Consider the following 14535-nt stretch of genomic DNA (forward strand, 5'->3'; position numbering starts at 1 on the left):
ATTTTCAATGGCAATATCTGCTAGAGCGGGTGCTTATCGGGACTACGGATAGGTATAGCTCCTATATAGATCATTCCCCAGATTTCGATTCTACACACAAAAAAATAATACATTTATTTTATGAATAGTGTTCACAAAAATTTTCCAAACACGAGATTCATAAATTATATGAAAACAATTCATAAAATCAAAAATACAGGTTTTCATTGACTATGAATGTGTACATAATATGAATGGAATTTTAAATATTACTAATGATGTATACATATTTATGTCATTGAAAAATATGTACCTTTACATAATATATACTAAAAACGTCATGCATTATAAAGGGTGATTTGTTAAGAGCTTGATAACTTTTTAAAAAAAAAAAAACGCATAAAATTTGCAAAATCTCATCGGTTCTTTATTTGAAACGTTAGATTGGTCCATGACATTTACTTTTTGAAGATAATTTCATTTAAATGTTGACCGCGGCTGCGTCTTAGGTGGTCCATTCGGAAAGTCCAATTTTGGGCAACTTTTTCGAGCATTTCGGCCGGAATAGCCCGAATTTCTTCGGAAATGTTGTCTTCCAAAGCTGGAATAGTTGCTGGCTTATTTCTGTAGACTTTAGACTTGACGTAGCCCCACAAAAAATAGTCTAAAGGCGTCAAATCGCATGATCTTGGTGGCCAACTTACCGGTCCATTTCTTGAGATGAATTGTTCTCCGAAGTTTTCCCTCAAAATGGCCATAGAATCGCGAGCTGTGTGGCATGTAGCGCCATCTTGTTGAAACCACATGTCAACCAAGTTCAGTTCTTCCATTTTTGGCAACAAAAAGTTTGTTAGCATCGAACGATAGCGATCGCCATTCACCGTAACGTTGCGTCCAACAGCATCTTTGAAAAAATACGGTCCAATGATTCCACCAGCGTACAAACCACACCAAACAGTGAATTTTTCGGGATGCATGGGCAGTTCTTGAACGGCTTCTGGTTGCTCTTCACTCCAAATGCGGCAATTTTGCTTATTTACGTAGCCATTCAACCAGAAATGAGCCTCATCGCTGAACAAAATTTGTCGATAAAAAAGCGGATTTTCTGCCAACTTTTCTAGGGCCCATTCACTGAAAATTCGACGTTGTGGCAGATCGTTCGGCTTCAGTTCTTGCACGAGCTGTATTTTATACGGTTTTACACCAAGATCTTTGCGTAAAATCTTCCATCTGGTCGAATAACACAAACCCAATTGCTGCGAACGGCGACGAGTCGACATTTCACGGTCTTCAGCAACACTCTCAGAAACAGACGCAATATTCTCTTCTGTACGCACTGTACGCATTCGTGTGGTTGGTTTAATGTCCAATAAAGTAAACTGAGTGCGAAACTTGGTCACAATAGCATTAATTGTTTGCTCACTTGGTCGATTATGTAGACCATAAATCGGACGTAAAGCGCGAAACACATTTCGAACCGAACACTGATTGAAGAATTCTGGTGTATGGATCCCAGAATTCAGGGGGTTTAAAGATGATTTCCCAAAGAAATAAAACACTTTCAAAGATTTCCTTGGGAAGAACAATTTAAAGCTTCTTGCTTTATTGAGTACTATATTAGAACTAAATTAAATATGGCGGTTACAAACGCTCCAAGCGTTAAATACTTTTCTTCAAGACATACATATATATGACATTTATGATGTGTAAATGTATTAGTAAAAGTAACAAATTAAACATAAGAGAATTCATTAGAAGAGATCAAGAATATAAGAGGTACAAAATTCATATAAAAAAGGTACAAAAAATTCATGTTGTCTTGGTGACTTTACATTGTTGAACAGTGGGTTCAACATACTCCCGGGTATGAATTGGGAAATAAAGCTTTAGTTTCCAAATGGGCCATTTTCTCGACGCACAAGGGGAGCCAACGACTTCAAGAACGGTATGTTGCTTCTTGCTGCACTGCCACTCACCACTAGACCAAACACAGTCTTTGTGACCAATATTGATGGATTCTTTTCACATTTTGATGATTCACCTTGGATGATATACTCTTCCAAATCTTTACCGATTACACCATCAATTTGACCGTAGGAAAAACGTTGAGGATGAGCCATTTTGAGACCTTGAAAGTAGCTCATAAGCGATGGAATCCGTACAGCGGGTGGTACAAAAAATGGTATTCTACGTGCAATAACAAATCGGTGTCTAAGTGGCATTTCAGGAAGGTGAATGTAAAAAGAACCAAATGATATCTCGTGTTTCGTACGGTGTAGATGAGAAAATTTTTTCACACTCTCAAATATCAGAAAAGATTTAGCCACTCTTGTTTCTAGTAGAAATGTGAAAGATTTTTGTATTCCTCCACCCGATAACTCGCATTGGATTACAGGGGCTAGGCGACGGTATTCATTTGGAGTAGTCCAATCATGCGGCAATGCACCTGCATAAGTTATCATTTGCATATAAAATGGCATCGATTCAAATGATGCAATAATAGATGAATTGGCTGTCATGGAGACATGATCATTTTCTTTTTCATCAATAAAAGATGAGCTTTCGATGGGTTCTTCGAAGGTCGGGATTTCTTCAAAGTTATCGACATGGGTCATGGTATGATGTTTTTCATCGCAAAGTTGACATCTGTTGTCGGAAGGGCAATTCGATCGAGTATGTCCAAAGCCAAAACAATTAAGGCATACGTCTTGACCTTCTAATGCAGCTCGTCGTTCGCGAATGGTCATATTTCGGAATCTAAGGCAATACTTTAACGGTTGATTGCGGCCACAGAGGAAACATCTTGGTTTTATTACCCAGTGAGACATGTTGTTGACAACGGTATCTGAAATGGAAAGAGAAAAAGAGAACAGAATACATACAATGAAAAACTTGCATCGTTTGTTTTGATCATTGAGTTTTTGGTTTTAATGGTGTTTCTATTGGCGTTTTAGGAAGAGAAGTGTTTTCAGATGTAGGAAGAAGACATATCTTTACGATTGACCTTACAATTATGCCATCTTTGGTTTTAATTTCAGCTACTCTGACATTATTATCTTTTCCGCAAAACGTTTTCACAATTCGCCCAAGACACCATTCCGTTGGCGGCAATGATTCCTCTTTAACGATGACTACATCTCCTTCTTTGATGTTGTTTCTGCTCGATTTCCACTTATATCGCCTTTGCATTTCTGTCACATATTCTGATTTCCACCTTTGGCTGAATATGTGAAATAATGCCTTTAATCTCTGCCATCTATTTATATATGATAGAGATTTTAATGGAGGGGTGGCCGAAGACTCAGGGGGAGCTGTTAAGGAAGCTCCACGTAAAAAGTGACCTGGTGTCAGCGGCAGAAGTTCATCTGGGTCTTCTGAAATCGGACATAGTGGTCTTGAGTTTAAAACTGCTTCAACACGAACCAGCAAAGTCGTAAACTCTTCAAATGTAAAGTTCCAATTAGTTGTTACCTTTTTTAAGTGGGTTTTCATAGATTTGACGGCAGCCTCCCACAGGCCACCCATATGAGGAGCATATGGTGGTATAAAAGACCATGTAAACCCTTGTGGACTGTATATTTTGCCCAAGTTATCTCCCACTTCTTTGAGAAATAAGTTGTGCTCTTCTAGGAGTTTTCGATTAGCGCCTATGAAATTTCTCCCATTGTCGGAGAATAGAGTTTTTGGTAGCCCTCGACGACCAACAAATCTGCTAAATGTGGCCAGGAAGGCATCAGCTGACAGATCTGAGCAACACTCCAAGTGGACAGATCTCGTAGTAAAACATACAAATACCGCTGCATAACTTTTTAACACCTTAGCATTTTTGAGTGATGACGATTTGATGCTGAATGGGCCAGCAAAATCGACTCCAGTATAGGTGAATGGAGGAGAGAAATTAACTCTTTCTTGTGGTAATGATGCCATAAGTTGATTGTGGAATTTGTGTTTATAAATCGTACATTTTCGGCAATTGCGAATAGTTTTTCTGATAGCATTTCGAAGGCGAGGAATATAAAAACCCTGTCTTATATATCGTAGCATAACTCCATGTTCTGCATGCAAAAGTATTTCGTGTGCATAATTCACAAAAAGTACTGATAGATGAGATTTATCAGGTATGAGGACCGGATGTCGCTCTTCATAGCTAAATCCAGAATTATTGAGCCTTCCACCAACTCTTATTAATCCATTTTTGTCTAAGAATGGGGTCAACGTTAAAATTGTACTTTTCTTACTGAGAGGCAGTTTTGATTCAAGTTGCTCGTACTCCTGAGCATAATGTGCCTTCTATGCCATAATTATTAATCGATATTTTGCAAAAGTTATTTCATCTGTAGATAACGCTTCACCCTCTTGGTGAAGTTTATGTTGACATTTTTTGATGAACCGATATATTTGACACAAAACTCGAATAGCTTTATTAAATGATGAAAAACGATTTATGAAATCTTCATTTTGTATTTCGAGATGAAAATTTGATGTCTTTTTTGTTTCAATATCGGTAGGATCGAAAGTTCTTGGTTTGGGCCATTGTTCTTCTTGTGTCTGAAGCCAAGGAGGCCCATGCCACCATAGCATATTTTTTTGGAGTTCTTGCGGAGTACAACCACGCGTTCCTAAGTCTGCTGGGTTGTCTTCAGTAGAAACATGTCTCCAGCGATCCACATCTGACATTTCGTTAAGTTTTGTAACACGATTTGCTACAAAAGTTTTCAGTGATTGTGGCGATTTCTGCAACCATCCTAGGACTATAGATGAATCAGTCCAGTAGAATGTTTCAAAGTCATATTTTACGCTGAGAGATTTCATAAGTTTTGCCATCAAAAGAGCACCGCACAGTTCCAATTTTGGTATTGTTATGCTTTTCAAAGGAGCTATTTTGGTTTTTGCTATCAGCAAGTGGCTTGAAATAACACCTTCAGAATCTTGAACACGAATGTAAATAGCACCGCAGTAAGCTCTTTCCGAAGCATCGGAAAATCCATGTATTTGGATTCGCTTTCTTGGAGAAAATTCAACCCACCTTGGGATTCTCAAAGTCGAAACAACAGATAAATTGTCCACAAATTTATTCCAAGTTACTAGTAAATTTGAAGGTACTAGATCATTCCAATCAATCTTTTCTTGCCATAAACTTTGCATCAATAATTTAGCAATGATAATTATTGGACCAAGCCAACCAAGAGGATCATATATCTTTGCAATCACGGATAGGATAATTCTTTTTGTTGTCACTACATTCCTTTCTATAGACTCAACTTTGTAAAAGAATTCATCAGACTTGGCATTCCAGCGGATGCCCAAAGTTTTTGTTGTGCTGGATTCATCAAACTCCAAAAAATCTTCATCAAGAAGATCTTCCCGGGCCAAATGTTGAAGAAGTAGATCATTATTAGAAGTAATCTTCTTCAAGGGGAAGTTTGCAGATTTTAGAATCTGCATTAGCTGCAACTGCTTTGCTTTAGCTTCTTCGATGTCATGTCCTCCTGACAAAACATCATCCATGTAGGTTTCATTTCGTAGAACATGAGAACCTAATTCAAAATTTTCCTTACAATCTTCGCTGAGTTGAATCAATGACCTTATTGCCAAAAAAGGTGCGCAATTGATTCCAAAAGTCACTGTTTTTAATTGGTAAATTTTGACTTGATCATCTGAATTGGAGCGAAAGAAAATTAATTGATATTTTCTGTCTTCTGGGTGAAGCAAAACCTGTCGATACATCTTCTCGATGTCACCTGTGAAGACATATTGGTAAAATCTCCACCCTAGAATTATTTGGGTTAAATCAGCCAATAAAGTTGGTCCTTGAAGCAGCACATTATTAAGAGAAATTCCATTTGATGTTTTCTTCGACCCATTAAAAACCACCCTGACTTTTGTGGATTTTCTGTTCGGTTTCACTACCGCATGATGGGGTAAGAAAAATGACATCTGCTTTTCTCCACCTTCTTCTTGATGATTTACAGGCTCCATATGATCCAAATCTATATATTCCTGCAAAACTTTATTATATTCCTTCTTCAAATCAGGCGTTTTCTCCAAATTTTTATCCATTCTTAAGTATTGAGCCAACGCGCTCTTTTTGGAGACACCTAGGAATATTTCTTGGGGAAATTCTGGCCGGAAAGGAAGTCGCACCACATATCTACCATTTTCATCACGAATTGTAGTTCTTTTGAAGTATTCTTCGCAGTATGAATCATTATCATTTACAGGTGGACGAAATTCGGCTTCTTCAATTTCCCAAAATTTCTTTAATTGTTCATTTAGATCGGTATAGTCGTAATCACAAACTAAAGTAGAAAAAGAATTTATTTCCGAAATTGGCATGGGGCCGGACAAATACCAGCCGAATTTGGATTCTCTTACTTCCAATCCTTGGGCGATATCTAGACGAATGCCTTCCATATTGATTTGGGGTAAGTAATCACTTCCAATAATCACATCTATCGGTGATGGTTTATAAAAATATGGATCCGCCAGCTCAAAATTAGAAAGATCCCCTATATCTTGGACTTTCACTTGTTTTGCTGGAAGCAAATGAGCTAATTTTGGAACAATAATCATGTTAATTTTCATGGAGAAATTTGTATTCCTTGACTGGACTTCGACGTAACAAGTTCCATTGGAATTTCCAACTACAGTTCCTCCTAGACCTGATATTTGACTATTATGACGACGTATTGGAAGTTTTAATTGTTGTTGAATTCTTTTTGTTATAAAACTTCTTTCAGAACCCCCATCAAGAAGTGCACGAACCAAAAATTTTTCACCAGCATACACTAAATTAATTAAAGCGGTTGGTAAAACTGTTGCACCATTGTTCTGGGCGAAAAGGACTTGCACAGCATCATTTTGGTTGTTATTTCCTTCATTAGAAACATTTGATGAACTTGGAAGATCTAAATATCGATTGTCATTTGAATTATTGGTCGGAGAATTTTCTCGATGACTATTTCTATTGTTTCCATACTTTTCCACATGAAGCATTGTGTGATGTTTTTTCTTACATTTGACACATGACAAATTACTGGAACATTTCGACTTGAAATGATCTGGCGACAAACAATTTGCACAGTATTTATTCGCATATACAAATTTTAATCTCTCTTGAGGAGTTAACGATTTGAATTGTTTACAATGACGAAGACTATGATTTCGTTTACATTTCTTACATATTTTATTGTTTTCTCCTTCAGATTGCGAATAAAAAATTTGAGATTTTGAATTTTGATTTTCTTTGTGATTGGGCTTTTTAAAATCTGTTATAGTTTCCAAAATCTCTATTCTTTTTGATAAAAAAGCGTCCAATTGTGACCATGATGGCAACTCCTTATGGTCACTTAATGAATCTTCCCAAGCTCTGAGGGTCTCTTCTGGTAATTTAGTTGAGCATAAATGTATCAAGATAGGATCCCAATCGTCAGTTTTCACTTTAAAAGATTTGAAGATGGATACACTATCATTTATGCAACTTTGAATTTGACGGATTGATTTCGGTGTTTCACTGGAGGCGACTGGAGCACCAAAAAGCTTTTTCATCTGTTGATGAACGAGAATTCGTGTATTCTCATATCTATTTTTTAATGCTTCCCAAGCCAAAACGAAATTTGAATCCACTAGATCAAATCTTTGGACTATTTGTAATGCTTCACCTCTTGTTTTGCATCGCAAATGGTACAATTTTTGTGCTTGAGATAAACCTGGATGATTAATGAACACAGCTTGAAAAATATCCCTGAACGCTGGCCACTTTGAAAAACCTCCCTCAAATGGATGGGTATCACAAGGTGGAAGTTTCAAATTTGATACATTTTGATACGTCATGGAGACATCATTTCGGGTACTTTCATGTACCTTTGGTCGCAATTTGTTTTGAATTGTTTCAATAATTTTTACTTTGCAATCTTGATATTTCTCCGATGCTTCATCAAATTTTTGGATGTTTTCACCATCATCTTCATCTGTAGTGGTCATTAAACTTTCAAAACTTTCAAGAACTTTGTTCCACCTTCTCTCCAACTCGGAATGTTTTACTTCCAAAATTGCGTCATTATCATAATTTTCATGTTCACTTTTGAATTTATCACAAAATGAAACTAATTGTTTGTGATCAAAATTAAATTTACGTACCGACGACATTTTTGTTTTCTTTTTTGTCATAACGTGCCGGAAACAAATAAATAATTTTTACCAACTTTTCTGTAATTCTTGTAATTTTCGCGAACAAATATTTATTGGTTTTGTTTTATCAATTCACCGTTTAAAAATTTGAAGTTTCTTTGTTATATCTCAAAAAATCAATTTTCAATTATTTTGATACAAAATGTTTCGTGGAGAAATTTATAAATCCCACTTTTTTAAAAACATTTATCAAAACAATGGTAACATCTTTATGCCTTCAAAAAATTTCCTTTGATTTTGCTTTGGTTTTATTTTCCTCATGAGAAATTTGTTAACCGTTATGTCCAATATTATGTACCGAAATAGCACGAATTTTTTCTTCTTCTATTATCATTTTTTAACCTTGAAACAATTTCAAGGTTATTTTTTGGAAAAATACCGCAATGCAAAAATTACAATTCTTGGAGAAACTAATATTTGTCTTTGGGATGTTTAGTTGTTGTTGTGAATAAAAAATTCCAATCGGAAAAAATTATTTGAATGCCACTCATTTGTGTTTATTTTATATATTTCAAATATTTTCACGACGCGTGCATATTTTGGTTAAATTCACAATTATTCTTTAATTTTTCATTAACTTTCATTTAATTTTCGTTGCATTTCACTAAACTTTTAACTCCCACGATGGAAAATTTTATCCCGCAGTAATGTTGTTTCACTCCAATCTGGTAACTCCATCGATGTTAATGTAGGTCAGGTTTTTGTTTTGCACCGGTACTTTGATTCTTTCTTTTTCCTTTTATTTGCCTTTTTCGCGAATAATTTTTGCACCAAAAAACCATGAAATATTTGGAAAATAATCAATTAAAAACACTCACCCTCTTCCTTAATTGGTGTGGAATAATTTTATAGATAAATAATTTGTCAAGGAGACGGCTATTGCTTCTGCAAATTAATGTTTTTTATACTGTCTTTTTTAGTGGCTTTTCCAATTATTTTTCAGTTTGTGCCACATTCAATCGATAGAACACATTCACAAATAATTTCTTCTTATGTTTTTTAATTATAAAAACCACTTTTTATTACAATATTTTATAAAACAAAATCCGAATTAATTTTCCCGTTTGTTACCGATCACTTTTGTTAAATTTGTTGTTCTCTCTCCTTATTCTATGTCAGTGTTGGCATTTTATGATTTTGACATATCAGTGATGGCACTTTGGTACAATTAGTTCTAAACCGATTTTTCGTTTATCAGTGATGGTATTTGATGGCACGAATGGTATACAATGAATTGTTAGTACGAATGCTGACCAAATTATTTATTTCATTTAAATTTACGTTTATTAATAGTTTTAAACGATTTTTAATATCTTTTATAAATTTTCATGGGTTTTTTAATGAACATTAGCTTTCATTATATTTTTTCGAGGAGAATTCTTCCGTTTGATTTACCAATGATCAAAAAATTCAATGCAAGTTTTCATTGTACATACCTGCACTCTCCCCTCTGTCCATACCTGTTGGAACTCCTTTGCACTTTCCTCTTTTCTTTGGATTTGCAACTGTTCTCTCGTGGTGATGTATGTCTTTTCTTTTTTTCTTTGATAGCTTTTGAAGATAGAAGCAAATGTCTGGAAATTTCTTCTATCGGCTTATCCAACGTTCTGTCGTTGTTGTTGTTACTGACGTCTATCAGAGCGGGGATCAGCAACCATCAAGTCACGTAGGCTTTTCCTTTTGGGCAGTTGACGATCTGGACACGTCCACTGATTCCATCCAATCCTAGACTCCGCTAAGATTGTGAGAAGGACCATGAAGAATTCTGGTATATGGATCCCAGAATTCAGGGGGTTTAAAGATGATTTCCCAAAGAAATAAAACACTTTCAAAGATTTCCTTGGGAAGAACAATTTAAAGCTTCTTGCTATATTGAGTACTATATTAGAACTAAATTAAATATGGCGGTTACAAACGCTCCAAGCGTTAAATACTTTTCTTCAAGACATACATATATATGACATTTATGATGTGTAAATGTATTAGTAAAAGTAACAAATTAAACATAAGAGAATTCATTAGAAGAGATCAAGAATATAAGAGGTACAAAATTCATATAAAAAAGGTACAAAAAATTCATGTTGTCTTGGTGACTTTACATTGTTGAACAGTGGGTTCAACACTGATTTTGGTAATAAAATTCAATGATTTGCAAGCGTTGCTCGTTAGTAAGTCTATTCATGATGGAATGTCAAAGCATACTGAGCATCTTTCTCTTTGACACCATGTCTGAAATCCCACGTGATCTGTCAAATACTAATGCATGAAAATCCTAACCTCAAAAGAATCACCCTTTATGTAAGTTTTAAATTTTTCCCCTGATTCGTAATGACTGCATAATTGGTCAAAATGTATGAACCCGTTTATTAAAACCAACATTAAAGTCCAGCCAACAAAGAACATCATTTTATAATGTTTTATATTATTGATAAACATGAACACCAACGCTTCCAGTTAATATTGTTTTTTTCCTACATTTTGTTACAGCAATAAAAAAATCTTTAAATCGCGACTGCGACTCAAACTGTACTGAAAAACTCAAACACATCAAACTCACGTGTTGCCTTCAAAACGTTATGTTTCTTTTTTTTTCTCGTACTATATGCTTGTATTGTATACGCATGAGAGTAAATCTATGTTGTGGCTCTCTTACGCTAAGAAAAAACCAGTATTTTTTGATATATTAAGTAAAATTTCATTAATTTTATGAAACCGTCTCTATATATTATTAAAAGATTCATAATTTCATAACAAGTATTTATGAAAATAATATATTATGTATGTGTACACATTTTTTATGAAAAAGTCCATAAATTTATAAAAATGTACAAATTTATGTACAAATTCATATTTTATTTTTTTTGTGTGTAGAGCAATACGATTTCACTCGATCTGCCTAATATTCAGAGTGATTGAGGGGTTTGATTCCACGATTGTCAGACGATTTAAAAATAATGTATCGACATATTCAAAAAATTCTACCAGCATTCTACCAAATTTAATTGGAGGTTAGTATGAGGAAAATAATTTTCTTTCAAAAAAATATTTAATAAGGTCGTATGATGTTACAAAATTCTTATAAAAATTTTCACTTATTTACTTACATTGAAAAAAGAGTTTTCTTGTCTGAAGACACAAAACTTTATTTGAATACACCCTCAAAAAAAATCGCTTCTGTAACATATACTCCCAAACACATTTTGCTTCAAGCATATACATTTTTGGGTATTGCCCAAACATTTATATATTAGATTTCTTCCAATATATAATATGGTTGAAAGCATACTGGTCCAAACAATATAATATGTTTGGGTAGTCTAAGTTCCAAACATTATGAATTTTTCCATCCAAATTCAATAATGTTGAATACAATATGTTTGGAAACATTTTGAACCCAAAAATATTATATGCTTAGAATAATTTTCTCCCAAAGAAGATTGTGCTCAAAATTTTATTCTGTCTAATTGTATATTCCCTCACATTTTTCTAACTTCCACGAGTTTTTTTTAGTTCTTAGCACCTTTTTCTGTAATACAAACATTGTAGAAGAAATTATTCAATTTTATAATTTTTTTATAAAAAATTATAAAATTGGGCTACGTAGCTGTTATGGTCATCAAGAGATAATTATCGTTATAAGTTATACTTTTATATAGCATAGCTTGCGGCGCCCACGAGCCGATGAAAACATAACATTGTTTAACAACATAACATTGTTAAACATACATTTGTTGGCGACGTGAATCAGTGGTTGGTACGTGCGCCTTGCATGCCAAGTGTCCTGGGTTTAGATCCCTGCTTCGACCGACACCAATTTTTTTACATATATTCCAGATACGTTCGGAATATCCCGAAAAGGTGTTCAACATTACATACTACTATATCAAATTTTTACTACGAAACTGTAAAGTGTGTCTTATAAAAGACTTAAAGTCAGAGAAACAGTGCTTCATATAAACGAAATGATTGAGTTCAAATCATATATTATTTTTTTATTGCAAAAATAAAAATTTTGTAACAAAAAAAAAAAAAGGTTTTTGTATACAAGTTTGAAAATTTCGAAGAAATTCAAAAACTCTTACAAAAGAAGAACGTGAAGTAGAGTATATATAAATATTTTTCCATCGAATCCTAAGGTAACCGATAACCATTCAAAAGCACATTATATTTAAATTCTAAACAGTAATTTTACAACCAGCACATACATTTATTTTGGTGTGAACAATTGTTTGCTAGCATGTAGCACCATTAATTTAGAGATACAAATAAGTATGAATTTTTATTAACGAATAATTTTGTACTTAGTTTAATTCTTAAGGCCGGTCTAAAGTTGGCATTATCGCGTTAAAATGACCATGTTTACCCTTTTACTTTTCTTTAATAATTTCTTTTAAAGAAAATAAACTTATTCAATTGTTGCTTTGGATCATTCCCTACCATGTTACAATACAATTTACCGAAAAAAGTTATAATGTTATTCTGGTTTTACCGATTCGAGTTTTGCCGCTAAAATGAGAAATAATTTTAGCGGAAAAACTCGAACTCAATGCCCGCTTTTATTTTCGAAAAAATCCGTCAACTTTTCTTGGACTACTCATTAATAAAGAGGAACTAATCTTTGTTTTTATAGATCTTACTGTTTAATTTTTCACAACTCTAAAAAGAGTACACTGAAAAAATTATTGTCGTGAGGCCAAAGAGTTCATGTCCTTAAAATAAGAATAAAAAATGTCCATGTTCAAAAGTCGATAAGCTTTTCAATGAAGTCGTGTTTTCCTTATAATTAAGTGATTTGACTTGAAAATGGGTATCATAACATGAAAGAAAAAATTTTTGGACTGAGGTCAACTTGACTTTAATAATTCAGAAATATTCTTTAAAATTAATGAAATTGTCTTTAAATTTGTTGCATTTTTGCATCTTGACTACAAAGCAAAAATCGTTAAAAATAGGACATGTTTTTCAACACTTTATTTTAAAGACGTTTTTTACTTGAAACATATCATAATTTCTACTGGAAGTCTTGTTTTTAACGGACTTTGTATAGCATATGAAAAAAGCTGAAAAAGCGAAAAAAATTGCTTCATAGAGTCAAATGCACAAAACCCACATTTAAAAGAGAATTGTGTCTTATAAGTATTTTTACTTGAATTCTCGGCTTCATTGGCTCGGAATCAATACCAAAATTGTTAAAGTAGAGACACAATCTTTGGAACCGGGCATGTTTTTTTTCAGTGTATAGTGCCCTTTCGTTAGTTTTTATGAAGATCCCTTTACCTTTGTTTGAATATTTTGACTTACTCGTCCTACGTTCCGATTTGTTTTGACGAAAAAAAATTGTGCCCGTAATGCGAAAATGATAAACAAAACTCTTGCTCTTTTTATACCCTTCACCACTACTGTGGTATATGGTATCATAAGTTTGTGCATTTGTATGTAACGCCAAGAAATAGTGGTCATAGACCCATCTTTTAGTATACCGATCGGCTTCGAATTAAATTCTGAGTCGATTTAGCGATGTCCGTCTGTCTGTCCGTCCGTCTGTCTGTCTGTATATGTAATTTTGTGCACAAAGTACAGCTCGCAATTTAAGTCCGATCGTCCTCAAATTTGGCATAGGGCCGTTTCTTGGTACAGAGACAATCGCTATTGGTTTTGGAAAAAATCGGTTCAGATTTAGATATAACAGCCATATATATTTATCCCCGATGTGGTCATAGTTAGCGTGTTTATCAACCGATTTTCTTGAAATACCATACATCCAAATATTTTATGAATCTCGAAAATCATGCAAAATATCAGCCAAATCAGTTCAGATTTAGATATAGCTCCCATATATATCTTTCGTCCGATTTAGACTCATATGACCACAGAGGCCAAAGTTTACTAGCGATCTTCGTGAAATTTTGCACAGAGGGTAGAATTGACATTCTACCAATGCTTGGTAAATTTGATTGAAATCGGTTGAAATTTAGATACAGCTCCCATATATATCTTTTGTCCGATTTGAACTTATATGGCCACAAAAGCCAGAGTTTTGCCGTGATTTGCTTCAAATTTTGCACAAGGGTTACGTTTAATAGTATCGTTAAGTGTATCAAGTTTTGTTAAAATCGGTTCAGATTTAGATATAGCTCACATATATATCTTTCGCCCGATTTGGACTTATATGGTCTGAAAGCCAGAGTTTTGCCCTGACTTACTTCAAATTTTGCAAAAGCGGTACTTTTATTGATACTATTGTATGTGCCAAATATTGTCAAAATCGATTCAGATTTAGATATAGCTCCCATATATATCTTTCGTCCGATTTGAACTTATATGACCTCAAAATTCAGGGTTTTGCAGTGATTTGCTTCAAATTTC

At 34.1% G+C, this 14535-nt stretch overlaps 2 protein-coding genes across 2 annotated transcripts; both read right to left on the reverse strand.

Moving 5' to 3' along the window:
- Positions 1-1622: 1622 nt before the first annotated feature.
- Positions 1623-9209, reverse strand: LOC142234585 (uncharacterized). Its single transcript, XM_075305750.1, has 2 exons — positions 8988-9209; positions 1623-2824 (listed from the first exon to the last, which is right to left on the reverse strand). The coding sequence occupies exon 2, from the start codon at positions 2805-2807 to the stop codon at positions 1866-1868; it is 942 nt and encodes a 313-aa protein (XP_075161865.1). The 5' UTR covers positions 2808-2824; positions 8988-9209; the 3' UTR covers positions 1623-1865.
- Positions 2890-7962, reverse strand: LOC142236004 (uncharacterized). The gene is made up of 2 exons (XM_075307254.1): positions 4419-7962; positions 2890-4178 (listed from the first exon to the last, which is right to left on the reverse strand). Exons 1-2 carry the CDS (start codon positions 7960-7962, stop codon positions 2890-2892), a joined length of 4833 nt encoding a protein of 1610 aa, XP_075163369.1.
- Positions 9210-14535: the final 5326 nt, after the last annotated feature.

The sequence above is a fragment of the Haematobia irritans genome, chromosome 4 (assembly GCF_050003625.1).
Source record: "Haematobia irritans isolate KBUSLIRL chromosome 4, ASM5000362v1, whole genome shotgun sequence".
In the NCBI taxonomy this organism is placed as follows: Eukaryota; Metazoa; Arthropoda; class Insecta; order Diptera; family Muscidae; genus Haematobia; species Haematobia irritans.